This window comes from Heloderma suspectum, chromosome 5 (genome assembly GCF_057233095.1).
Source record: "Heloderma suspectum isolate Gila_16-S chromosome 5, 16-S_ref, whole genome shotgun sequence".
In the NCBI taxonomy this organism is placed as follows: Eukaryota; Metazoa; Chordata; class Lepidosauria; order Squamata; family Helodermatidae; genus Heloderma; species Heloderma suspectum.
Genome location: NC_139462.1, coordinates 142,784,332 through 142,802,304, shown reverse-complemented (window position 1 = coordinate 142,802,304; position 17,973 = coordinate 142,784,332). Strand labels below are relative to the sequence as shown.

The 17,973-nt window shown below is 46.0% G+C and overlaps 1 protein-coding gene across 1 annotated transcript in view; it reads left to right on the top strand.

The window, feature by feature from the left end:
- LOC146344594 (ATP-binding cassette sub-family A member 13-like) overlaps nucleotides 1-17,973 on the top strand; it is a 262,433-nt gene that overhangs the window by 201,535 nt on the left and 42,925 nt on the right. The window contains exon 31 of the mRNA XM_084857720.1: nucleotides 7,086-7,236. Coding sequence (XP_084713846.1) covers nucleotides 7,086-7,236 — 151 coding nt within the window. The remainder of the gene's footprint in view (nucleotides 1-7,085; nucleotides 7,237-17,973) is intronic.

The window sequence follows — 17,973 nt, the reverse complement described above, 5'->3', positions numbered from 1 at the left end:
TTCCATCCTCTCCCCGATGCTATTTAACATCTATGTGAAGCCGCTGGGGGCTATCATCAGGAGGTTTGGGGTGCAGTGTCATCAATATGCAGATGACATGCAGCTCCAGCTCTCATTCAAATCTTCACCAAGGTTGGCCGTAGAATCCCTGTCCAAATGTCTGGAGACGGTGAGTGGCTGGATGGGGAGGAATAGGCTAAAGCTGAACCCTGACAAGACCGAGGTACTTTTGGTGGGAGACAAGAGGAGGCTGGGGGATGTTGACCTGATGTTGAATGGGGTACGGCTACCCTTGAAAGACCAGGTCCGCAGCCTGGGGGTCATTTTGGACTCCCAGCTGTCCATGGAGGCTCAGGTGTCAGCTGTGAGCTGGACAGCGCTGTATCAACTCCATCTGATACGGCGGCTGCGCCCCTTCCTTCCCGACCATCTGCTCCCATCGGTAGTACATGCCCTGGTCTCCTCTCGTTTAGACTACTGTAATGCGCTCTACGTGGGGTTACCCTTGAAGACGGTTCAGAAGCTGCAGCTGGTACAGAACGTGGCGGCTCGCCTGATTAAAGGCAGCCGCCGGTGAGATCACATCACTCCAGTGCTGAAGGAGTTGCACTGGTTACCAGTTGTTTTCCAGGCCAAATTCAAGGTGTTGGTTTTGACCTTTAAAACCCTATATGGTTCCAGCCCAGCCTATCTTAAGGAGCGTCTCCAGCAGTACCAGACAGGCCGCTTAACAAGATCAGCCTCGGATGGCCTTCTCTCTGTCCCATCAGCCAGGACAGCTAGACTGGTGGGGACGAGGGAGAGGGCCTTTTCTGTGGTGGCCCCCACTCTGTGGAACTCCCTCCCTAGGGAACTCCGTCATGCCCCCTCTTTAATGAGCTTCCGTCATGCATTAAAAACGTGGCTGTTCAGGCAGGCATTTGGGGTGGGTTAGGGTATTTTAGAAAATGTTTTTATTGTAGAATTTTATTGTTTTATTGTATGTTGTACATCGCCCAGAGTGGCTGGGTGACCAGCCAGATGGGCGATTAATAAATTAAATAATAATAAATAAATAAATAAATAATTCATTACATGATATGATTCTAGGAGCTGCTATTCCAGCACAGAGATTGCCAGAGCTGGGGCATTATTCTAAAGCTGTCTCGTCTGGCCTTTTCTCTAATATCTCTGGCTGTTCCTCACCCTTTGGTATTTCTGAGTGAAAACAAATTTAATCTGCCAGTTTCTGTAAATGATGCCACATTAGCAAGGAGCTCCTGAAGGTACTGACCCCCCCCCACCCCAAATCTGATGATGGTATGCTTCAAATCTGGAATAAATCCTCCCATATGCATATATTTTTTAAATAGCAGTCTTTGACTCAAATATTATATCACAAACTTAAATCTTGATTTTCTTTTCTTTGATCAGTGGATTTAGTCTTTCAACAGATGTCCCCAGATCTTTACCGTCATGTTATCCTCCGTATTAATTTAGGAACTGAAATGCTACCTTACTTGTATTCATAGAGACAAAAGTGGGTATCTTCCAATTTGTTTCTTAAAAGGTTAATTTTTGGGGGTGAGTCTCTATTTGACATCTTTCAAACATTTGAATAATTGCAATTCAACACATGAAACCTGCAATTACTGACCTTTTCAGCCTTGTTAAGAAGAAACATTTTTTTAAATCTCCTTCCCTTGATATTTTGAGATGTATAGGCTGTGCAGGAAAATAATTTCTTTCATTCTTAATGGTGAATGACAAATACAACCTTATTGATGTTGAAATGGCAATACACAAATGTTAGTGAAGGAAAGGAGAACATTAGTACATAACATGAGAGCTGTTTTCCCCTCCAATCACACGTCTTTATATATAGTTGATTGATTTTGAGAAGGCTAGAGCTGAGCTTTTCTGCAAATCCAAGAGCTGGATTAAGTAGTGAGAATAAATAGGATGCATTTACTGTCATTATGTGTAATGACCCGCCATTGCAATCAAGACTGCTTCTTTGCAATGAATTCTATTTAAAGAAACTCTGTACAGCTACAAAATTGTGATCAACGATACGCAAGGATGAGGATGTAAGAAGGAATGTATTTTCTCCACCTTGGACAACATCTGTTTAAGTTTGTGGCAGCTGAGGTTCAATTTTTGTCATGATGCTTAGCCGTAGGCAGCGTGGTGAACAAAAGGATGGAGTCTCCAAGACTGGAGCCTGGGGTGGGTGGTGAGCAAGAAGCAGGTGTGGTAGACAAAGCGGACTGTTCCCAGCCAATGCTCAAGCCTGATTTGGAAGTATTTACTGAGAGCCAGTGTGGTGTAGTGGCGAGAGTGTTGGACTGGGAGCTGGGAGATCTGGGTTCCAGTCCCCACTCAGCCATGGAAGCTCACCAGGTGACTTTGGGCCAGTCACAGACTCTCAGCCCAACCTACCTCACAGGGTTGTTGTTGTGAGGATAAAATGGAGAGGAGGAGGATAATGTAAGCTGCCTTGGGTTCCTCGCAAGAGGAAAACAAGGTGGGCTATAAAGGCAATAAATAAATAAATAAATAAATAAATAAATCCCTGCCAGCTTAGGAGAAACCAGCCAATGGGCTGCCTATGTGGTTGATGTCATGCTGGAGCCTTTGAGGATGTCATAATCCAGGGAGCCTTGCCATCTGCAGCCCTGTGTGGCTCACCCATGTGGAGCTACAGAGCACAGGTCCAAAGGGGCCTGGTTCTTCCCTGCTTGACTCTCATGAAATTCAATAGGGCTTACTCATGTAGGATTGCAGCCTTAGAAGGAGTGGGGACAGATTAAGGCAGGAACTGCATGTTTATGTGTGTGTACGAGAGAGAGTGAAAATGAGCAAGGAAGAGTGAAGAATACGGTGGCCCAATCCAAAAGAGGACAGGCTCCTGAGCCATTAATAGTTGTGTAGAAGAGGGGATTTCAGCAGGCGTAGTTTGACATGCCCTGACCTCTTTCACATCTGGCCACCCAATGAAGAAGCCTGCATGAGTTCTACAATCTGGTGAGGTGGAGATTTCATTTTTTATGAGAATGCCACAGTGCTGCATGTGTTTCATTTTCCCCCCTAATGCCTCACATAACTCATTTGAAAACTGGGGAACTGTAAGCTAAAGTGACAAAGAGCGCTATGGCACAGCTACATGATCCTTTTGCAGTTGGCTGCAATACATTCTCTCTGAACCAGAATGCAGCCTCAGTTTGCATTTCAGTTTGCAGAGAACAAAACGGGTTCAAAGGAGTGGTTGTATGTCCGTCTGCTGTTAGCTCCATCTATTAGCCCTGGCTCTGCCTACCATTAGCTGCCCTGTCCTCTGCCTAGGGATGTATGAAAGTGACTTACCTTTTTGCAGATTCTGTTCATGGTGGGGGGGGGGAGGCGTTCTGTCCCTCCCCCTGGAATCCTCGACGGGGGGGGGAGGTGATCCGGTCCTCCTCCCTGGAATCCTTGACAGCTGGCTGTGCTCCGTGGCGCTCTGCGGAGCAGCCAGCCAGCCAGGCCCAGGCCAGGGCCGTCCGCAGCCAGATTTCCGGCCGCGGAGGGCTCTGGGTAACAACAACAACAAAAAAAGCGCGTACGCAAATGGCAGCGGCTGTGGCTGCCGCCATTTGCATTCCTTATTTTTCGCCGTCTTAGTCTACGTCAATATTTACGTAGACTAAGATGAAGAAAAGAAAGGGGAACGCAAATAGCGTAGTGGGCACTATTTGCATTCCCTTTTCTTTTCTTCATCTTAGTCTACGTAAATATCGATGTAGACTAAGATGGCGAAAAATAAGGAACGCAAATGGCGGTGGCGGCAGCCGTTCGGTAGACCAGCCACTGCTGCCGCCACCGCTGAAGCCACTGCTGGAGCTGCTGCTGTCTGGAACATCCACCCCATGTAAGTCTCATCCCGGGGGGGGGGATCTGTGGGGGGCAGGGGGTGGCAGGCCGTTCCGCGATGGATTTCGGGGGCTGAATGCACTGGCATTTGGCCTCACCGAGATCTGTCGTGGAATTCTCTGACATCCCTACCTCTGCCCCACCAGCCACAATGGGCACCAGCTGCCACCCACCGCCCATGGATGCACAGTGCAGCCACCTACAAGCGCCGAGCCTCCCTGTCAGAGAACCACATCGCAGACCATGAAGGGCTGGAACTGTTCCACCACTTTTCAGTTTTTCTTACTCATGAAATGGTTTCTTTCTGTTAAGATATTGGGTTGTTTGGAATGTAGAGGGAGTTTTAAGTATTGGGTTATTTGGAGGTTAGAGGGGCTTTGAAGTTAATGGAGGGTACAATGGATCAGCCCAGGAAATGGACACGTAAGAGGAAGGGCAGGCGGGGTGGGGGATGAAGCCTAGGTACTATCAGGACCAGGAAAATAGCAAAAACCTACTAGGGATGCACGAAAGTCACTTACCTGGTCTCACAGCTTGCTTGGCGGTGGGGGGGAGGCGCTTCGCTGCTCCCCCCGAAGTTCAGGCCGGGGGGGGAGGCTTCCCTCCTTGCCCGGCCGAAATTCAGGCTGGGGGGGAGGCTTCCCACCTCGCCCGGCCGAAATTCAGGCCGGGGAGAAGCGCCCCGTCTCCCCGGCCGCGAACTTCAAAAGAAAAAAAAAACGCCCCTGTGATAGGCTACGTAACAATTAACGTAGCCTATCACGGCTAGATCTGCAAAGTCAGCTGTGATAGGCTACGTTAATCGTCACGTAGCCTATCACAGGTGACTTTGGAAAAAAAAAAAGCGCGTACGCAAATGGCGGCCCCCATAGGGAGCCGCCATTCGCATTCCTTATTTGGTCCCTGTAGTCTACGTAAAGATTTATGTAGACTACGGCAAAAATAAGGGCAACGCTATTTGCATTGCCCTTATTTTTGCCGTAGTCTACGTAAATCTTTACGTAGACTACAGGGACCAAATAAGGAACGTGAATAGCGGCTCCCTATGGGGGCCGCCATTAGCCATACGCGCTTTTTTTTTTCCAAAGTCACCCGTGATAGGCTACGTGATGATTAACGTAGCCTATCACGGCTGACTTTGCAAATCTAGCCATGATAGGCTACGTTAATCGTTACGTAGCCTATCACAGGGGCGTTTTTTTTACTTTTCTTGTAATGGCGGTGGCGGCAGCCGTTCAAAAGACCGGCTGCCACCCCTGCCCCTGACGAAGACCTGCCGAACCGCCGCTGGGACCCGCCGCCGGGAGGGACATTCGTGAAAGGTAAGTCCCATCCCGGGGGGGGCGGGGGGCGGAGAATTTCTCCCCGAACAACCTTCGGAGGACCGAATGCGTTGGCACTCGGCCCCCCGAAGTTTCGGGGAGAAATTCTCCCACATCCCTAAAACCTACTGCCCTTCTGAGGTTGGAAGGGGGGGAGCAGGAGTAATGCATATAGGTGAAGCTGGAAAGCAGGTAGCCAGTCAGTTCAAGTGCTTGAAATCAGAAGAAAGAAGCCAGGATGGGGGGTGGGAGAGGACCCAGGTTGCAGGGACAAGAGAAGCTAGTTGAGAACAAAAAGGCTGGAAGCTCCACTGCCAAAAGACTAGGATGAACAGAAGGAAATTGCCTTATTCCTAGAATTTGGCTTGAGTAGGGAAATATTTCATCTAGACAAGGTTCAGATGAATGCATTTCTTTGTGTCATTTCGCCTTCGGCCCAGCCCGACACTGGAATGCGGCTCTAGAGAGTTTCCCTGAAGTTGAATTTAGCCCTAGGGCTGAAAGTGCTTCCCCATCCCTGGAAAAAAGGGCCGTTTTAGTGGAGGCAGCCAGGAATAAGAAGGATGTTCACTTGGTGGCAACAGTGAGGATCACAGGAGGTGAAGGGCAAATAGGGGGCTTTGTTAGTGGGCTTGCTTTCCTCCCCTCCTTCTCATGGTACAGGCTATGGCCCTTGACATGACAGACATAACATTTTAAAAGGCAGTGCACCAACCCAAATGCACACAGCATCGGTGCTCGACCATTGTAGATCCCAGCTGGTAGCTATGCTGGTGTGGAGACATTGCATGTGTATGAATTGTGATACAAGTAAGAAAGAACTAGGGATGAGTGGATTTTCCCTGTTCCATTGCATTAATATTCCATTGGCTTATTCTGCCCTGTGTTTTGCCCCATTTGTCTTCCTATTTAACTTTCAGAATTTCTAAAATTAATGTTGGACTTGCTGAAGTTTTCAGTTTGCACTCTTCGTTACAGGTGCACCAGTTGATATGCACATGGGATTTAAATCACAGCACAAAAACAAATGTTAACGTGATCACATGACCATATCAACATTTCTTTTTGCACTTTGATTGAATCAGTGTACACGTATGCATGTACTAACACAGCCCCCCCCCCTTTCTGGTGCTCTCCAGATGCTTTAGCCGACAGCTTACCACCATTCTTGACTAGGGATGCTGGAGAAATTTGAGACTGACTAAAATGAGCTTGGATTTCTAAGAAACCCATCAGGAGAATCCGCTGAGGACTGACCTGCTCCGGCTGCTCAGAGCTCATGGACTTTCGGAGCTTTTTTTTTTTTTTTTAACTTTCTTGAAATTTACGCTTATTTGTGGGAAAATACTCAAGTTTCTGCTGAGACTGGTAAATATATGCAAGAAAAGGTGAATGGAATAGGAGGCAATATGCTAAATCTTACATACTAAGGTATATTATGTAAGTTGTTGCGAACCCTCTTATGGAATTATTTGCATATTTTTACGCATAACAAAAACAAAAATAGAATCTGCCTGTGAACGGACGGTGGAACAAAAGGTGCCTGACAATCCATGAAACACAGACAGAGCAGATGATACACAATCTGTACGTCCCTATTCCTGACCATTGGCCATGCTGGCTACAGCTGATGGGAGTTGTAGTCCAAAACATTTGGAGGGTACCAGGCTGGGGGAGACTGTATTAGCATGTCTGTGTTACTCTGGAACCAAGATTGGGTAATTTGGAACCCCAGAATCTGGGGAGAAATATGAATAGGAAGAATTTTGTATGCATCTCTTAGTAAAATCTTTTAACTGTTGCACTCTGCACGGAGACAGTGCTGATATTCGTGTGATTATACCTTTAAAAAATCATGCTTTTTCTTGTAAATAGATGTGAAATTGATATATCATCTGCTGGCTCTGAAGGCATTCGCATTGGCTACTGTCCACAACAGGATGCTCTCGATGACCTTCTCACTGGTTGGGAACATCTCTATTATTACTGCAATCTACGTGGAATTCCCAAGCAATGTATTCATAAGGTGCGTGAAGCTGTGTGCTTGAACTCTGAAACCAAGAGAATGAAGTTGCACCATAGAGCTTACCAAAATAAATACATACATACATAATACATACATACTTATTCTGGTTAGAATCCCATAATGCCAGCCATTTGTCTTCATATGTATTTTGCTTGAAAAACATATACATGCTTGTCTGTCTGTCTGACTGTCTGTCTGTCTGTCTGTCTATCTGAATTATTTAGCTCTCAGGCACCTTTAGGGCAGGTAATGAAGTGTAAAATCAAGGTTAGAGCACCATCAGAATTGTAAATTGAAAAAGACTAAACATGGCTATTATGTTGCGAAAGCAGCTTCACACAAATGACTTTGGATGCTGAATCAAGACTGGGTGCTAGAAAAGCAACCTTGAGAGCAATCCTATGTCCTCTAGACAGCATCTGGGGGAGACAGGATTTTTCAGTTTCCCCTCTCTGATCTCGTAGACAGTGCTATGAGCTCATAGCTGGGAAACTGTGCTCCTCACCCCCTCCCCCTTGTAGCCCGGATGGAGAGAACCATGGCAGTTGCCCCTCTGTTCCTGCCCATGCTCGTAACATGGAGCATGGACAGGATGAAAAGGGGGTGTTCTCGGGTTTGGGGAGGGGAGGAGACTGTGGAAGCTGTTCTAGAGAGCTTCCTGTGCAGTCTCCAGCTCCATTCCTGCCCCCTCCCTGAAACCAAGCGTCTAAGGCACACTGCAGGGCAGCCAGAGCACGGAAGGAATCCTCTCCTCTGTGCTTCAGCCGCCCTGCATTGGATAGGCAGTTGCCTCCAACTTCAGAGGAGGTAGGGGGCAACCGTTTATTTCAACAGGATTGTACTCCGAATGCAGTTTCCCATTCAGGCCCTACAGAGCAGAACTTAGTTACATCAAAGGATTGCTTAAAAAGACAACCCTCATGGAAAGAGCACCAATTAACATTGGCGGTGGGAATTTATGCTCACTCCTCCCCCACCCCCCGCCCAGTGGCTCATTGCTGTAATCTTGTTTTTCATCTCATGTTGGCAACCGGCGATCTGACCAGTAAAACTGTGTTCTGCCAGGGCACCAGGTCTGAAGACTCTAGATTAGGGATGAGTACATACGCACCCCCCCTTACTGTTCCTAGGTTCATTCTGCCCTGCATTTTGCTCCCCCTGCAAAATTCTAACTTTGGAGAATTTCTGTACTTTCTTAAATTTGTGCATGTGCTGTTGCCACAGTTTTCCACTTGCATTTTTTTTCCTTATAAGTTACCAGCACTTATTAGCATATATGGGCACTTCCAGACAAGCCTACAGTCACCCCGTCTCATTCATGGAATTTTACTGACATCTTCAGTGTTTACCCCTCCACACCACTTCTCTGTTTTTGTTCTTACCAGAACAGACTCTATTAAGGAGGAAAAGATGGAAGAGATCCACAATGCCTTTTGAATGGTAGCTCTAGAGCCCTCTGTTTGGAAGCATGCAACATCCATTTATTAATTCAAGAATCCTTTTTGTACCTTGATTTAATCAATGCACGTATTACTGAGGTGCATCAGTTTTTTGAAAAGGTACAAACAGGAAATTGCAGCAAATTGTGCACGTGCAGTAGTCTGAACACTGTCTGGAAAGCTAAACAGAATCATAGAATCATAGAATAGTAGGGTTGGAAGGGGCCTACAAGGCCATCGAGTCCAACCCCCTGCTCAGTGCAGGAATCCAAGTCAGAGCATCCCTGACAGAGGGCTGTCCAGCCGTGTCTCGAATGCCCCCAGTGTGGGAGAGCCCACCACCTCCCTAGGTAAGAATGGCAGATCACTAACACGTTAGGACTGCTCAGGAAACAAGATGGAGTAACCCTGGGGGAAATTCAGATGGGAGGAATTTTGGTAGAACCCCTAGTGGGGACTGGCGGTTCCAATTTTGGTGGGGCAGTGAATCCATTCTGGTTTTGAATCAGAACCTGCCAGAATTCTAAAGGAGCTATCTATAGTGCTGAACCCTATCCCCCAAATTGGCTCAGAACCTTGGATAGCTCCTTTAGCATTCTGACTGGTTCTGACTGAAACCCAGAATGGATTCACAGCCCCACCAAACTTGGAGCCAGCAGCCTCCACTGAGAAACCCTACTTAAGATTCTGGTGCACTCTGCCCATGTCTACCTATTCTGCCAGGCTTCATAATCCACCAGGTTCTCCCCTGCGGCCCTGGCTCTTCCAAGGATCTCAGAGCAGTATGCATCACTCACCAGCCCCATTTCCTCTTTATCACAACACTCTGAGGCAAATTAGGCTGAGAGATTGTGATGGGCGCAAGGACACCCGGTCAGCTTCGCAGCTGAGTGGAAATTTAAAATGGGTCTCGCCAGTTCTTCTCCAGCATGCTAACTGCTGATTCTCTTGGCTCCACCCCAGCCAACAGGTTCTGCCCATCGTAACTTTACCTATTGCCCCTATCCATTGCTCTCGAAATCAGAAATTGGCAATTTTATTTATAGAGCTGCAGGTATGCAGAATACATTCTTATTGGTCTAAAGTGATAATGGTCATTCTATTAAAAACAATCTCTATAATAATTGCTTGCCAATGTAAAGTCTCCTTCTTATGGTTGGCTTTTTTGCACAACACCATTGTACCTTCAAGCAGTAATGGACTGTCAGCCTTCAGGGTGGCAGTTAGCATGGAAGGAAATTATTTCTACTAAGTCTCAAGTTAACTGTGCATTCCATCAGGAAAACACTTATAAATATGCATAAATCACACATTTAACTCGGTGTGTGTTTGTTTGTTTGGGGGTTGGTCCTCAATGTAATTTGAAATAGGAGTTTAATTAGACAGGAAATGAGCTCCTAGAGCTCTATAAAATGTGTATTAACCTTTTCATCACTCTCAAGAGTAACAGAAGACAGCATGCTTCATAATGCAGATGCCAAATCCTTTGCAAAGCACATCTAGCTAAAGCTTATGACAAGAGTTGCCACCAACATGTCACCTAACATGAAATCCATTGTGAATGCGGAAGTTCCAGCTTGGGTGGAACATCTGAAGGAGTTTGAAGGAAGCCCAGCGATTTGACAGGACCAGTGCCGTTGCTGGGGGCGGGGGGGCTGCTGCCAGATTTCAAGTAAACAGATGGAGCTGCCACATGCTGACTTGCACGTTGTTCCAGTCTGGTCCAATATTGTCTGATGGGCAGCAGCATCCTTGGGACTCCGGCAGAGGTCTTTCCCAGTTCTCCTCTCCTAGCCAGGGATCCTGCCTGGGATGCCAGGGATTGAACCTGAGATCTGCTACAAGCAAAGTGCCTGCTCTGACAAAAGCCACTCTGTGCAATCCAAGCACATTTGGTGGGTCTGCCTCGGATGATGCATCTGAGGAAACATGGGGGAAGCCCAAAGAGTTACATTTTACAGATTTTGAAACGGGTGGGCAAAGTAATCCTATGGCTGCATATCTCTTCTTCTATGCCCATAGACAGAGCTACAATTGTGGACATCGCTCTCATCTGCTCCCAACTGCTCTATGGTGGCTCCTATTTCCAAGGTTGGGGAGGGTCGAAAGGGGGCAAGCTGGCAGGTGGGGAGGGGAGGGGCAAGGAGAGGCAGGGATCCACAAGGTCCAGAAGCCTTTCTGCCACCCATCTCTGCCCACTGGAAGGCAGAGCTAGCCCATCTAGCTCAAAACAACACAACTGGATGAATGGGAGGCCGTAAAAGCCTCCGTCCTGCCCTGCTTGGCTTTTTGGATAGAGCTTTGAATAGACTGAGGGCTCCCATCTTAGAGCCCTAAATCTATCAACAAAGCAATGCGCAGGACTGCACTCTTAATCAAACTATGAATGGTTAAAATATTGTAACGTAGACGTACACGTAGAAGTTGACATACGCACTTTAGTGGATATTGTATTATGTATAAGTGCCAGATGCACAAGTTTCTACTGGAGAGCATGCAATTCTAATTTGGGAGGGGGACACACTATCCTCTTTATAACAAATAGGATGGATAAAATTAGCCCAACTGTCCAGGGGGGATAGCCATGTAAATATGTTGCAGCAAAACCATCAAAGAGCCCTGTGACACCTTAAAGCCTAGCGCTTTTATCATGGCATAAGCTTTTGCAGACTGGTAGAGTATAATTTATTTATTTACCACATCTAAACAGATTCCAGAGCAGTGAACAACAAGAGATCAAATGAACAGAAGATAAAAAGAATGAAACGTGATATTAACATTATTCTTTAAAAAACAGAGCGCCAATAAAACTGAGGCTGGTTAATCAAGGAAGGCTTCCTGGAAAAGACCTGTTTTCAGGAGGCACCGAAAACAACCCACTGTTGGTGCCTGCCTGACCTCCAGGGTCAGGGAATTCATAGGAAGGGAGCCACCACACTGAAGGCTCTTCTCCAGGAGCATGCCCTCTGAGGACCTCAGTGACTGGGCAGATTGGTAAGGGAGAAGGCACTCTCTCAGGTATCCTAGTCACAAGCGATTTAGGGCTTTGTACACTAGTACCAAAACCTCAAACCTGGCTGTTTTTCCATAACTTGGGATCTGGACTGCTTTACCATGATCCTCTCTAAGCCTAGCTAATCAAAACATTGGATCAGTGCCACTAACCAGGGCTGGTCTTCCTAGGATGTAGTTGGTACTTGTGTGGGGCAGCAAAGTCCAGTAAGTGTGCCAGTGGGTACTCTGGAGCCAAGCAAGGTTCTCCCCCCCCCCCTCACCTCCCAAGTCAGGCACCCATCTCCTAGCCTTGCAACAGGAAAGCTTGTGTGTCTCTCATATTCTATGCTAGTTCAAACTGGGCATTCTAACTCTTGAACTATTTGAAGCATGAAATCTAATTTATGCCTCTTCAGGGTTGGCTAGGAAAGGACCTTCATAAGTTCCTCTAGAGCATTTACATAGATTTAAGGGTTCGTATGGGTGACTAAGCAATAATAAGTCATTTGGTGTAGAAAGTGGGGAGAGCAAAGTTCTGTACTTAAGGGAACACAAAGAATATACATATCACCGAGGGACAGGAGCACAGGAACACAAATGAGATCATTTGTACATCTACCTCAGTAGTGTCCAGTGGCGACTGGTAGCTCCGATTTAGGTGGAGCTGTGATTTCATTCTGGGTTTAGTCAGAACCAACGAGAACTCTAAATGAACCCAAAATGGGTTCAGCACCTTGGATAGCTCCTTTGGAGTTCTGGCTTGTTCTGACTAAAACCCAGAATGGAATCACAGCCCCACCGAAAATGGAGCCACCAGCCTCCACTGCTAGTGTCCACAATGGCTGGCAGTGGCTCTCCAGGGTTTCAGACAGGACAGGCGTCTTTCCCAGTTTTACGGAGATGCCAGGGATTGAGACTGGGACCTTCTGCATGCAAAGCACTGGCTTTACCGCTGAGCTACAATCGTTCCCCATAGAATGATCAACTCTGCAAACTCCTTTGCTTTCCAAAATGGAGTCGGTACTTTTAAATGGTGTGTAGTCATATTGGGCAGTTCAGATATTCTTAATCATAGCTTCTATATGTGCAATATCACAGTACCTATTTTTTTTGCATCCAGACTGCTTTGAATGCCATTTTTAAAGAGCAATAAAGGATACCAATGCAATTAATATGAACTTGAGCACACTCCGGGAGAGAGCAGAGGACAGGAAGGCCTGGCATGCTGTGATCCATGGGGTCACAAAGAGTTGGACATGACTTAACGACTGAACAAAAGGATACCATTTTGATTTTTTGCTTCAGATTACCCCTGCCCCCAGCTGCAGCACTGAAACTGTGAAAACCAGTATCTGCCACTCCAAAAATATTTTAAACGCTAATTAACAAGATACTTCAGCTAGGGATGGCCGAACTCACCTGGTGTCGCCTTGCACGCCTCTCGCCAGACCCCTGACCCTGCTTGGCATGAGTCACTGGATGGTCCAAGGGCACCCAGCGAGTGGTGTGTGGCATCCCACATACCCACGAGCTGCCATTTTGTGGAAAACCATGGGTAAGGTTGTGATCTAAATGGGCATTTTGTGCAAAATGATGGCTGAAAATAACACCATTTATGCAAAATTGCAGGCATAATTAGTCTAATTGGACCATTTACGCCTTCAATTTTGCCTAAATGGTGCTATTTTGCCTAAATGGTGCTAACCCCCTTCTCGAACTTTCACAACATCCCTAACTTCAGCAGTGCATAATTTAACGTAAACATCCCCCCCTCCAAACGAGCGCATCTGAAATTGGGAGGGGAGCTTTCACGAAGATTTTGTCCCCTGGGGAAAAGCTCTGTGAGTTGGGAGACTGTGAATAAGGATGAAAATATTTTCCCATTCAGAATATAGGAATGATACCTCTGAATCAGCTGTGTGACCATCGTATAAGGTCTATGTGATGGTCACACAGCTAACTCAGAATGTTGGCTATATGACATTGTCACACATGCAATTCAAACTCAAATCAGACTGAGAGCAGGATACAGTGGCGTCACTCTGAACAGGCTCCATAGCATAGTTATTTGTTATGTGGCATGATGTTATCACATTGGCCATATGATCTTTGACTGGCTGGGATCATGTAGCTAGCAGGAAGAAGAAAACGTCTGGAAAAAATGATGACAAAGGAAATGCTGACAGGACTGAACAAATGCAAAAAAATGAACAGGGGGATGAGGTCATTGTAAGGGAATATTTTGAGCTCCTGAAAGCCCACCTTTTTCCCTTCAAAAAAAATTCAGCACAGCACTCCTTGAAACTAAATCTCTCTGAACCAGGAAATGCAAACATCACCTCAACTTAATGGTAATAGTCAGCCAGGCCATCCTATCTCTTCCTCGATACATCAGATATGGGAGAGGGAATGTAACTCCATAAAATGAAGATGGAAAGCCTGCCTGATAAGCAGGAAACCCTTTAAACATTTTTGATGATCCTGGTGAGCTGTCCATTTCCCTTCACATCTCCTGCTATGGGGATGAACTGAACTGAATGGTATGACTGACTTTCAGTGTAGTGGAAGTTTGCTTTTAAAGCCTTTCATGTCAGTTCTTTTGCCTTCTGCAAAAGTAACATTAGAACATTGGAAAGTAGATTGGGATGAACCCTAAAAAGCAAGGAACTTTCAAGCTTACAACTCCTACCAAATCCCAACAGTTTGGAGTCAACATCTGGCTTCCCTAAGTTTGAATCTGAACCTTCCTTATCACATCACTTTTTAGAGCATCAGAAAGCCCTGCTGGATGAGAACAATGGTCAGTTCCAGTCTAGCATTTACAAGGAGGACAACAACAACTCTCCCTAAACTCTGATGGTGATGATGATTACTTACCAATAGGGATGTTGGAGAATTCCACCATGGACTCAAATGAGGCTGGATTCTGAAGAATTTGACCTCTGGAGTCCATGGCGGAGAGGCTGCACTTACCTTCAGGTCTGGAGGAGTTCACGTGGGGCAGCTTTCTGGCTCCTTATAAGACACGATACACTAATGGCAGCTGCCATTAGCTTATCGCAGGAAAGTTACAGCCATAAATGGCATATTGTACTCCATTTGTGGCCATAAAGCACTGTCTTTGACATAAATACAGCCATAAACAGCTGCAATTTATGTCAAAGTCAGTGCTTTACAGTCGCAAATGGTGTTCAATATACCATTTACGGCTGTATTTTTCCCATGATAGGCTAATGGCAGCTGCCATTACCATATCACGTTCTTTAGAAAGCCGGAGAGCTGCTCGGCGGTGGGGCTCCAGAGGACTCTGAAGCCCCCAAGCGGCCTGAATTGCCCTTCCACAGACCCCCACCCACCCAGACTGGACAGGGGGGGTTCGTACATCCCTACTTACCAATACTCTGGTAATGATTTCCAAATAGTGTAATGCAGGGATGTTGAACCTCAGGCCTGCGAGCCAAATCCAGTCCACCTGGGGTCCCTCCAGGGGTCTCCAGGTGGCCACACCCCTTTCCCTCAACTGCTGATTGTTTGGTGATTTCCCAGCACTTGCATGTTTTTCTCCGACTCCCCAAAGGCTGAAATGCCTCTTGGAAGCCTTAGTTACTAGCAGTGAGGACTTTGAACTAAAATATGCTGGTATTCTTGGTATTTTGGCCTTGCTCCTTTTGCTTTTGGCCCCGCCCACCAGTGGGATGCAGCCCTCAAGACATTCTCAAAAATTGGATTGGGCCCTGGGACTGAAGGAGGTTCAGAACCCCTGGTGTAATGGGACCCCCAGGGCATCCTTTGAATCTTGCATTGAGTTTGTCAGGTTAACAAGTACAGTGTGCCACAATGAGCCAAGGTACGTGTGTGTGTGTGTATGGGGAGAGGGGAACACTTTTAGTTAGCAGCTGGAAACGACAGGTGTCTCCTGAAAAATGCTATATTTTGCAGTTGGTTTTCCTTAGTAAAATGTGCTTTAAAAGTATTGACCGTGTTGAAGGTTGTTCATCTGTTTATGGGCCACTGTGGTCCCCTTTGTAAATGTGCCATTTTAAGGTGCGGGTTTAAAGCATGTTGTAAAAATGCACAGGCTAAGCCTGCACAACCTGTGACCTAGCAAGCCAAAAGCAGCTGGGCTAGTGTGTCAGCCACCTGAAGCTTGATAAATCTCCTGTTTTTGCTGCCTTCCTCAGATGGCTGAAATAAGGAGGTTGTTGAGCACCTGCCAGGCTGCTGTTTTGGTGGCCTGCATTTGGCTTAGTGGCTCATAAGTTGCTCAGGGGCATACTAAAATCATATAACATGAATATGCACCAATCAGGCACTGAATCAGAGCCAGGCACACGCAATTTGTGAGCCACCAAGCTGTGCATTATGGCTTGCCATTGCTTGACAGCTCTCCTGCTTCTCAGTCTCAGGAAAGCAGCAAACACAAATGGTGTATTGTGACCATGGCCAGCCACAGCTCATGGCTAGTGGGCATCCTTTACCTTGGTGGGTTGCAAGTTGCACAGTTCTTGTCTCGATTCAGTGCCTGATGGATACATTCTTGTTATGTAACTTCAGTGTGTCCCTGAATAAATTGCGATCCACCAAGCAGAATGAATTTATGCAGGGCTGATATGCAGGGTGGCATCGTATTGTGCCCATGTACTTGCAGGAGTGACCGCTCATGCAACGGGGCTTTCACACTTCTAAAAATAACCCAAAATGTATAGAAATACTCATTTCCGGGACAGTTCTTGCACTCTGAATGTGAATTAGGAATGTCGGAGAAATCCGCAAAGGAACCAAATGAGTTCAATTTTTTATGAATCCGATACGTGGATTCTGCAGTGAGCCAGCTTTTCCCCTGTTGGGCAGATTCCTCAGACTTGCAGACCGTTTTCCTAACCTCTGGGAACTTTGCGCAAAGTTCATCATAGAAAAATATGCATTTAAAAAAAAAAAAAAACATCTGAAAATGCACATAGGCTAAAGTGTGAAAATGCACATGGGGGGATTTGCACATTTTTGCACTTGCAAATTTGTGCAAATTTGGAAAGTTTAAAGAATCCAGTTCTGTCAGTTGTCAGATGACGGAATGAAAGGTGCCTGACAACCTGTGAAACACAGACAGAATGGATTTTACACAATCCGTACATCCATAATGTGAGTTAATACATTCACAACTGCTGACATCATCTATCATGTGATGAGTCAGCACAGATCATTACCCTCTGGCATCTCCCAATTTAGCTTCTATTTTCCCCCTAAGGCAGTAAGCAGTAATGATCCACAATGACTCATCTTGCAATAAGTAATGGTAGCAGTTTCAAACGTCCAGGTAACCAAGCAGACAATTGCAACTATCACATGAATCATGTAATGTGTGAACTCATCCTGAGTGCTTATCATTAAAAAAAGAAAGGGATATTGTCTTTTCTATCCTAGGCTGTCAATAGCTACTAGTCATGATAGCTAGATATCTCCTCCTGTGTCAGAGGCAGTAGGCCTCTCAATCTTTGTTGCTGGGGAACACAAATGGAAGGGTGATATTGCACTCACATCTTGCATGTGGGCTTCCCATAGGTATTGGGTGAGAAACTGGGAACAGAATGCTGGACTAGATAGGCCTTTGATCTGATCCAGTATGGTGGTTCTTACCTTCTTATATTTTCAGAATCATAGCTGGGAATGCACAGAAAATGTTGAAGTCCCCAAGAATATCCTTTGGGACTTTTACTCCCTGCAGCAGCAACCACAAATTCCACACTGACTTTCAACTCACCTTATTGTCAATGTAGCACATCAAAGGCCTTGAAAAAGAATTTAATAAATCAGGTCTCTTCTAGTACAAATCCATTTACAGAGAGACCAAAAGGAAGTTCTTACATTGCTATCTGCTTTTCAATTTGTCATGAGAGGCTGGGGGCAATGCTCCTTTGGTTGCAGGAGGAGGAAGCTCATTCTTCCCCTGTTGTGAACATCCATTGTGAACAGGGTGCTTAACATGAATATGCAGTCCCATGGAGGCCCAATTTCTTCAATCTTACCTTTTAGTGAGAAGGCATTCCTGGAGAATAAAGCTATCAATGCCTCCTAGTCATAATGGGCTATTGCCTCTGAGGTAATATGCCACTTCATACCAGTTGCTGGGGAACATGAGCAAAGGTGCTATTCACTCATATTGTCTTGTAGGCTTCTCATAGAATCTCATTGGCCATTGTAAGGCTAGATAGGCCCTTGGTCTGATCCAGCAGGGCTGTTCTTATATTGCTATAGGGCTAAAATTGCTTGAATTCAGAGTGCAGAGTAAGTAACAGATGTTCATTTT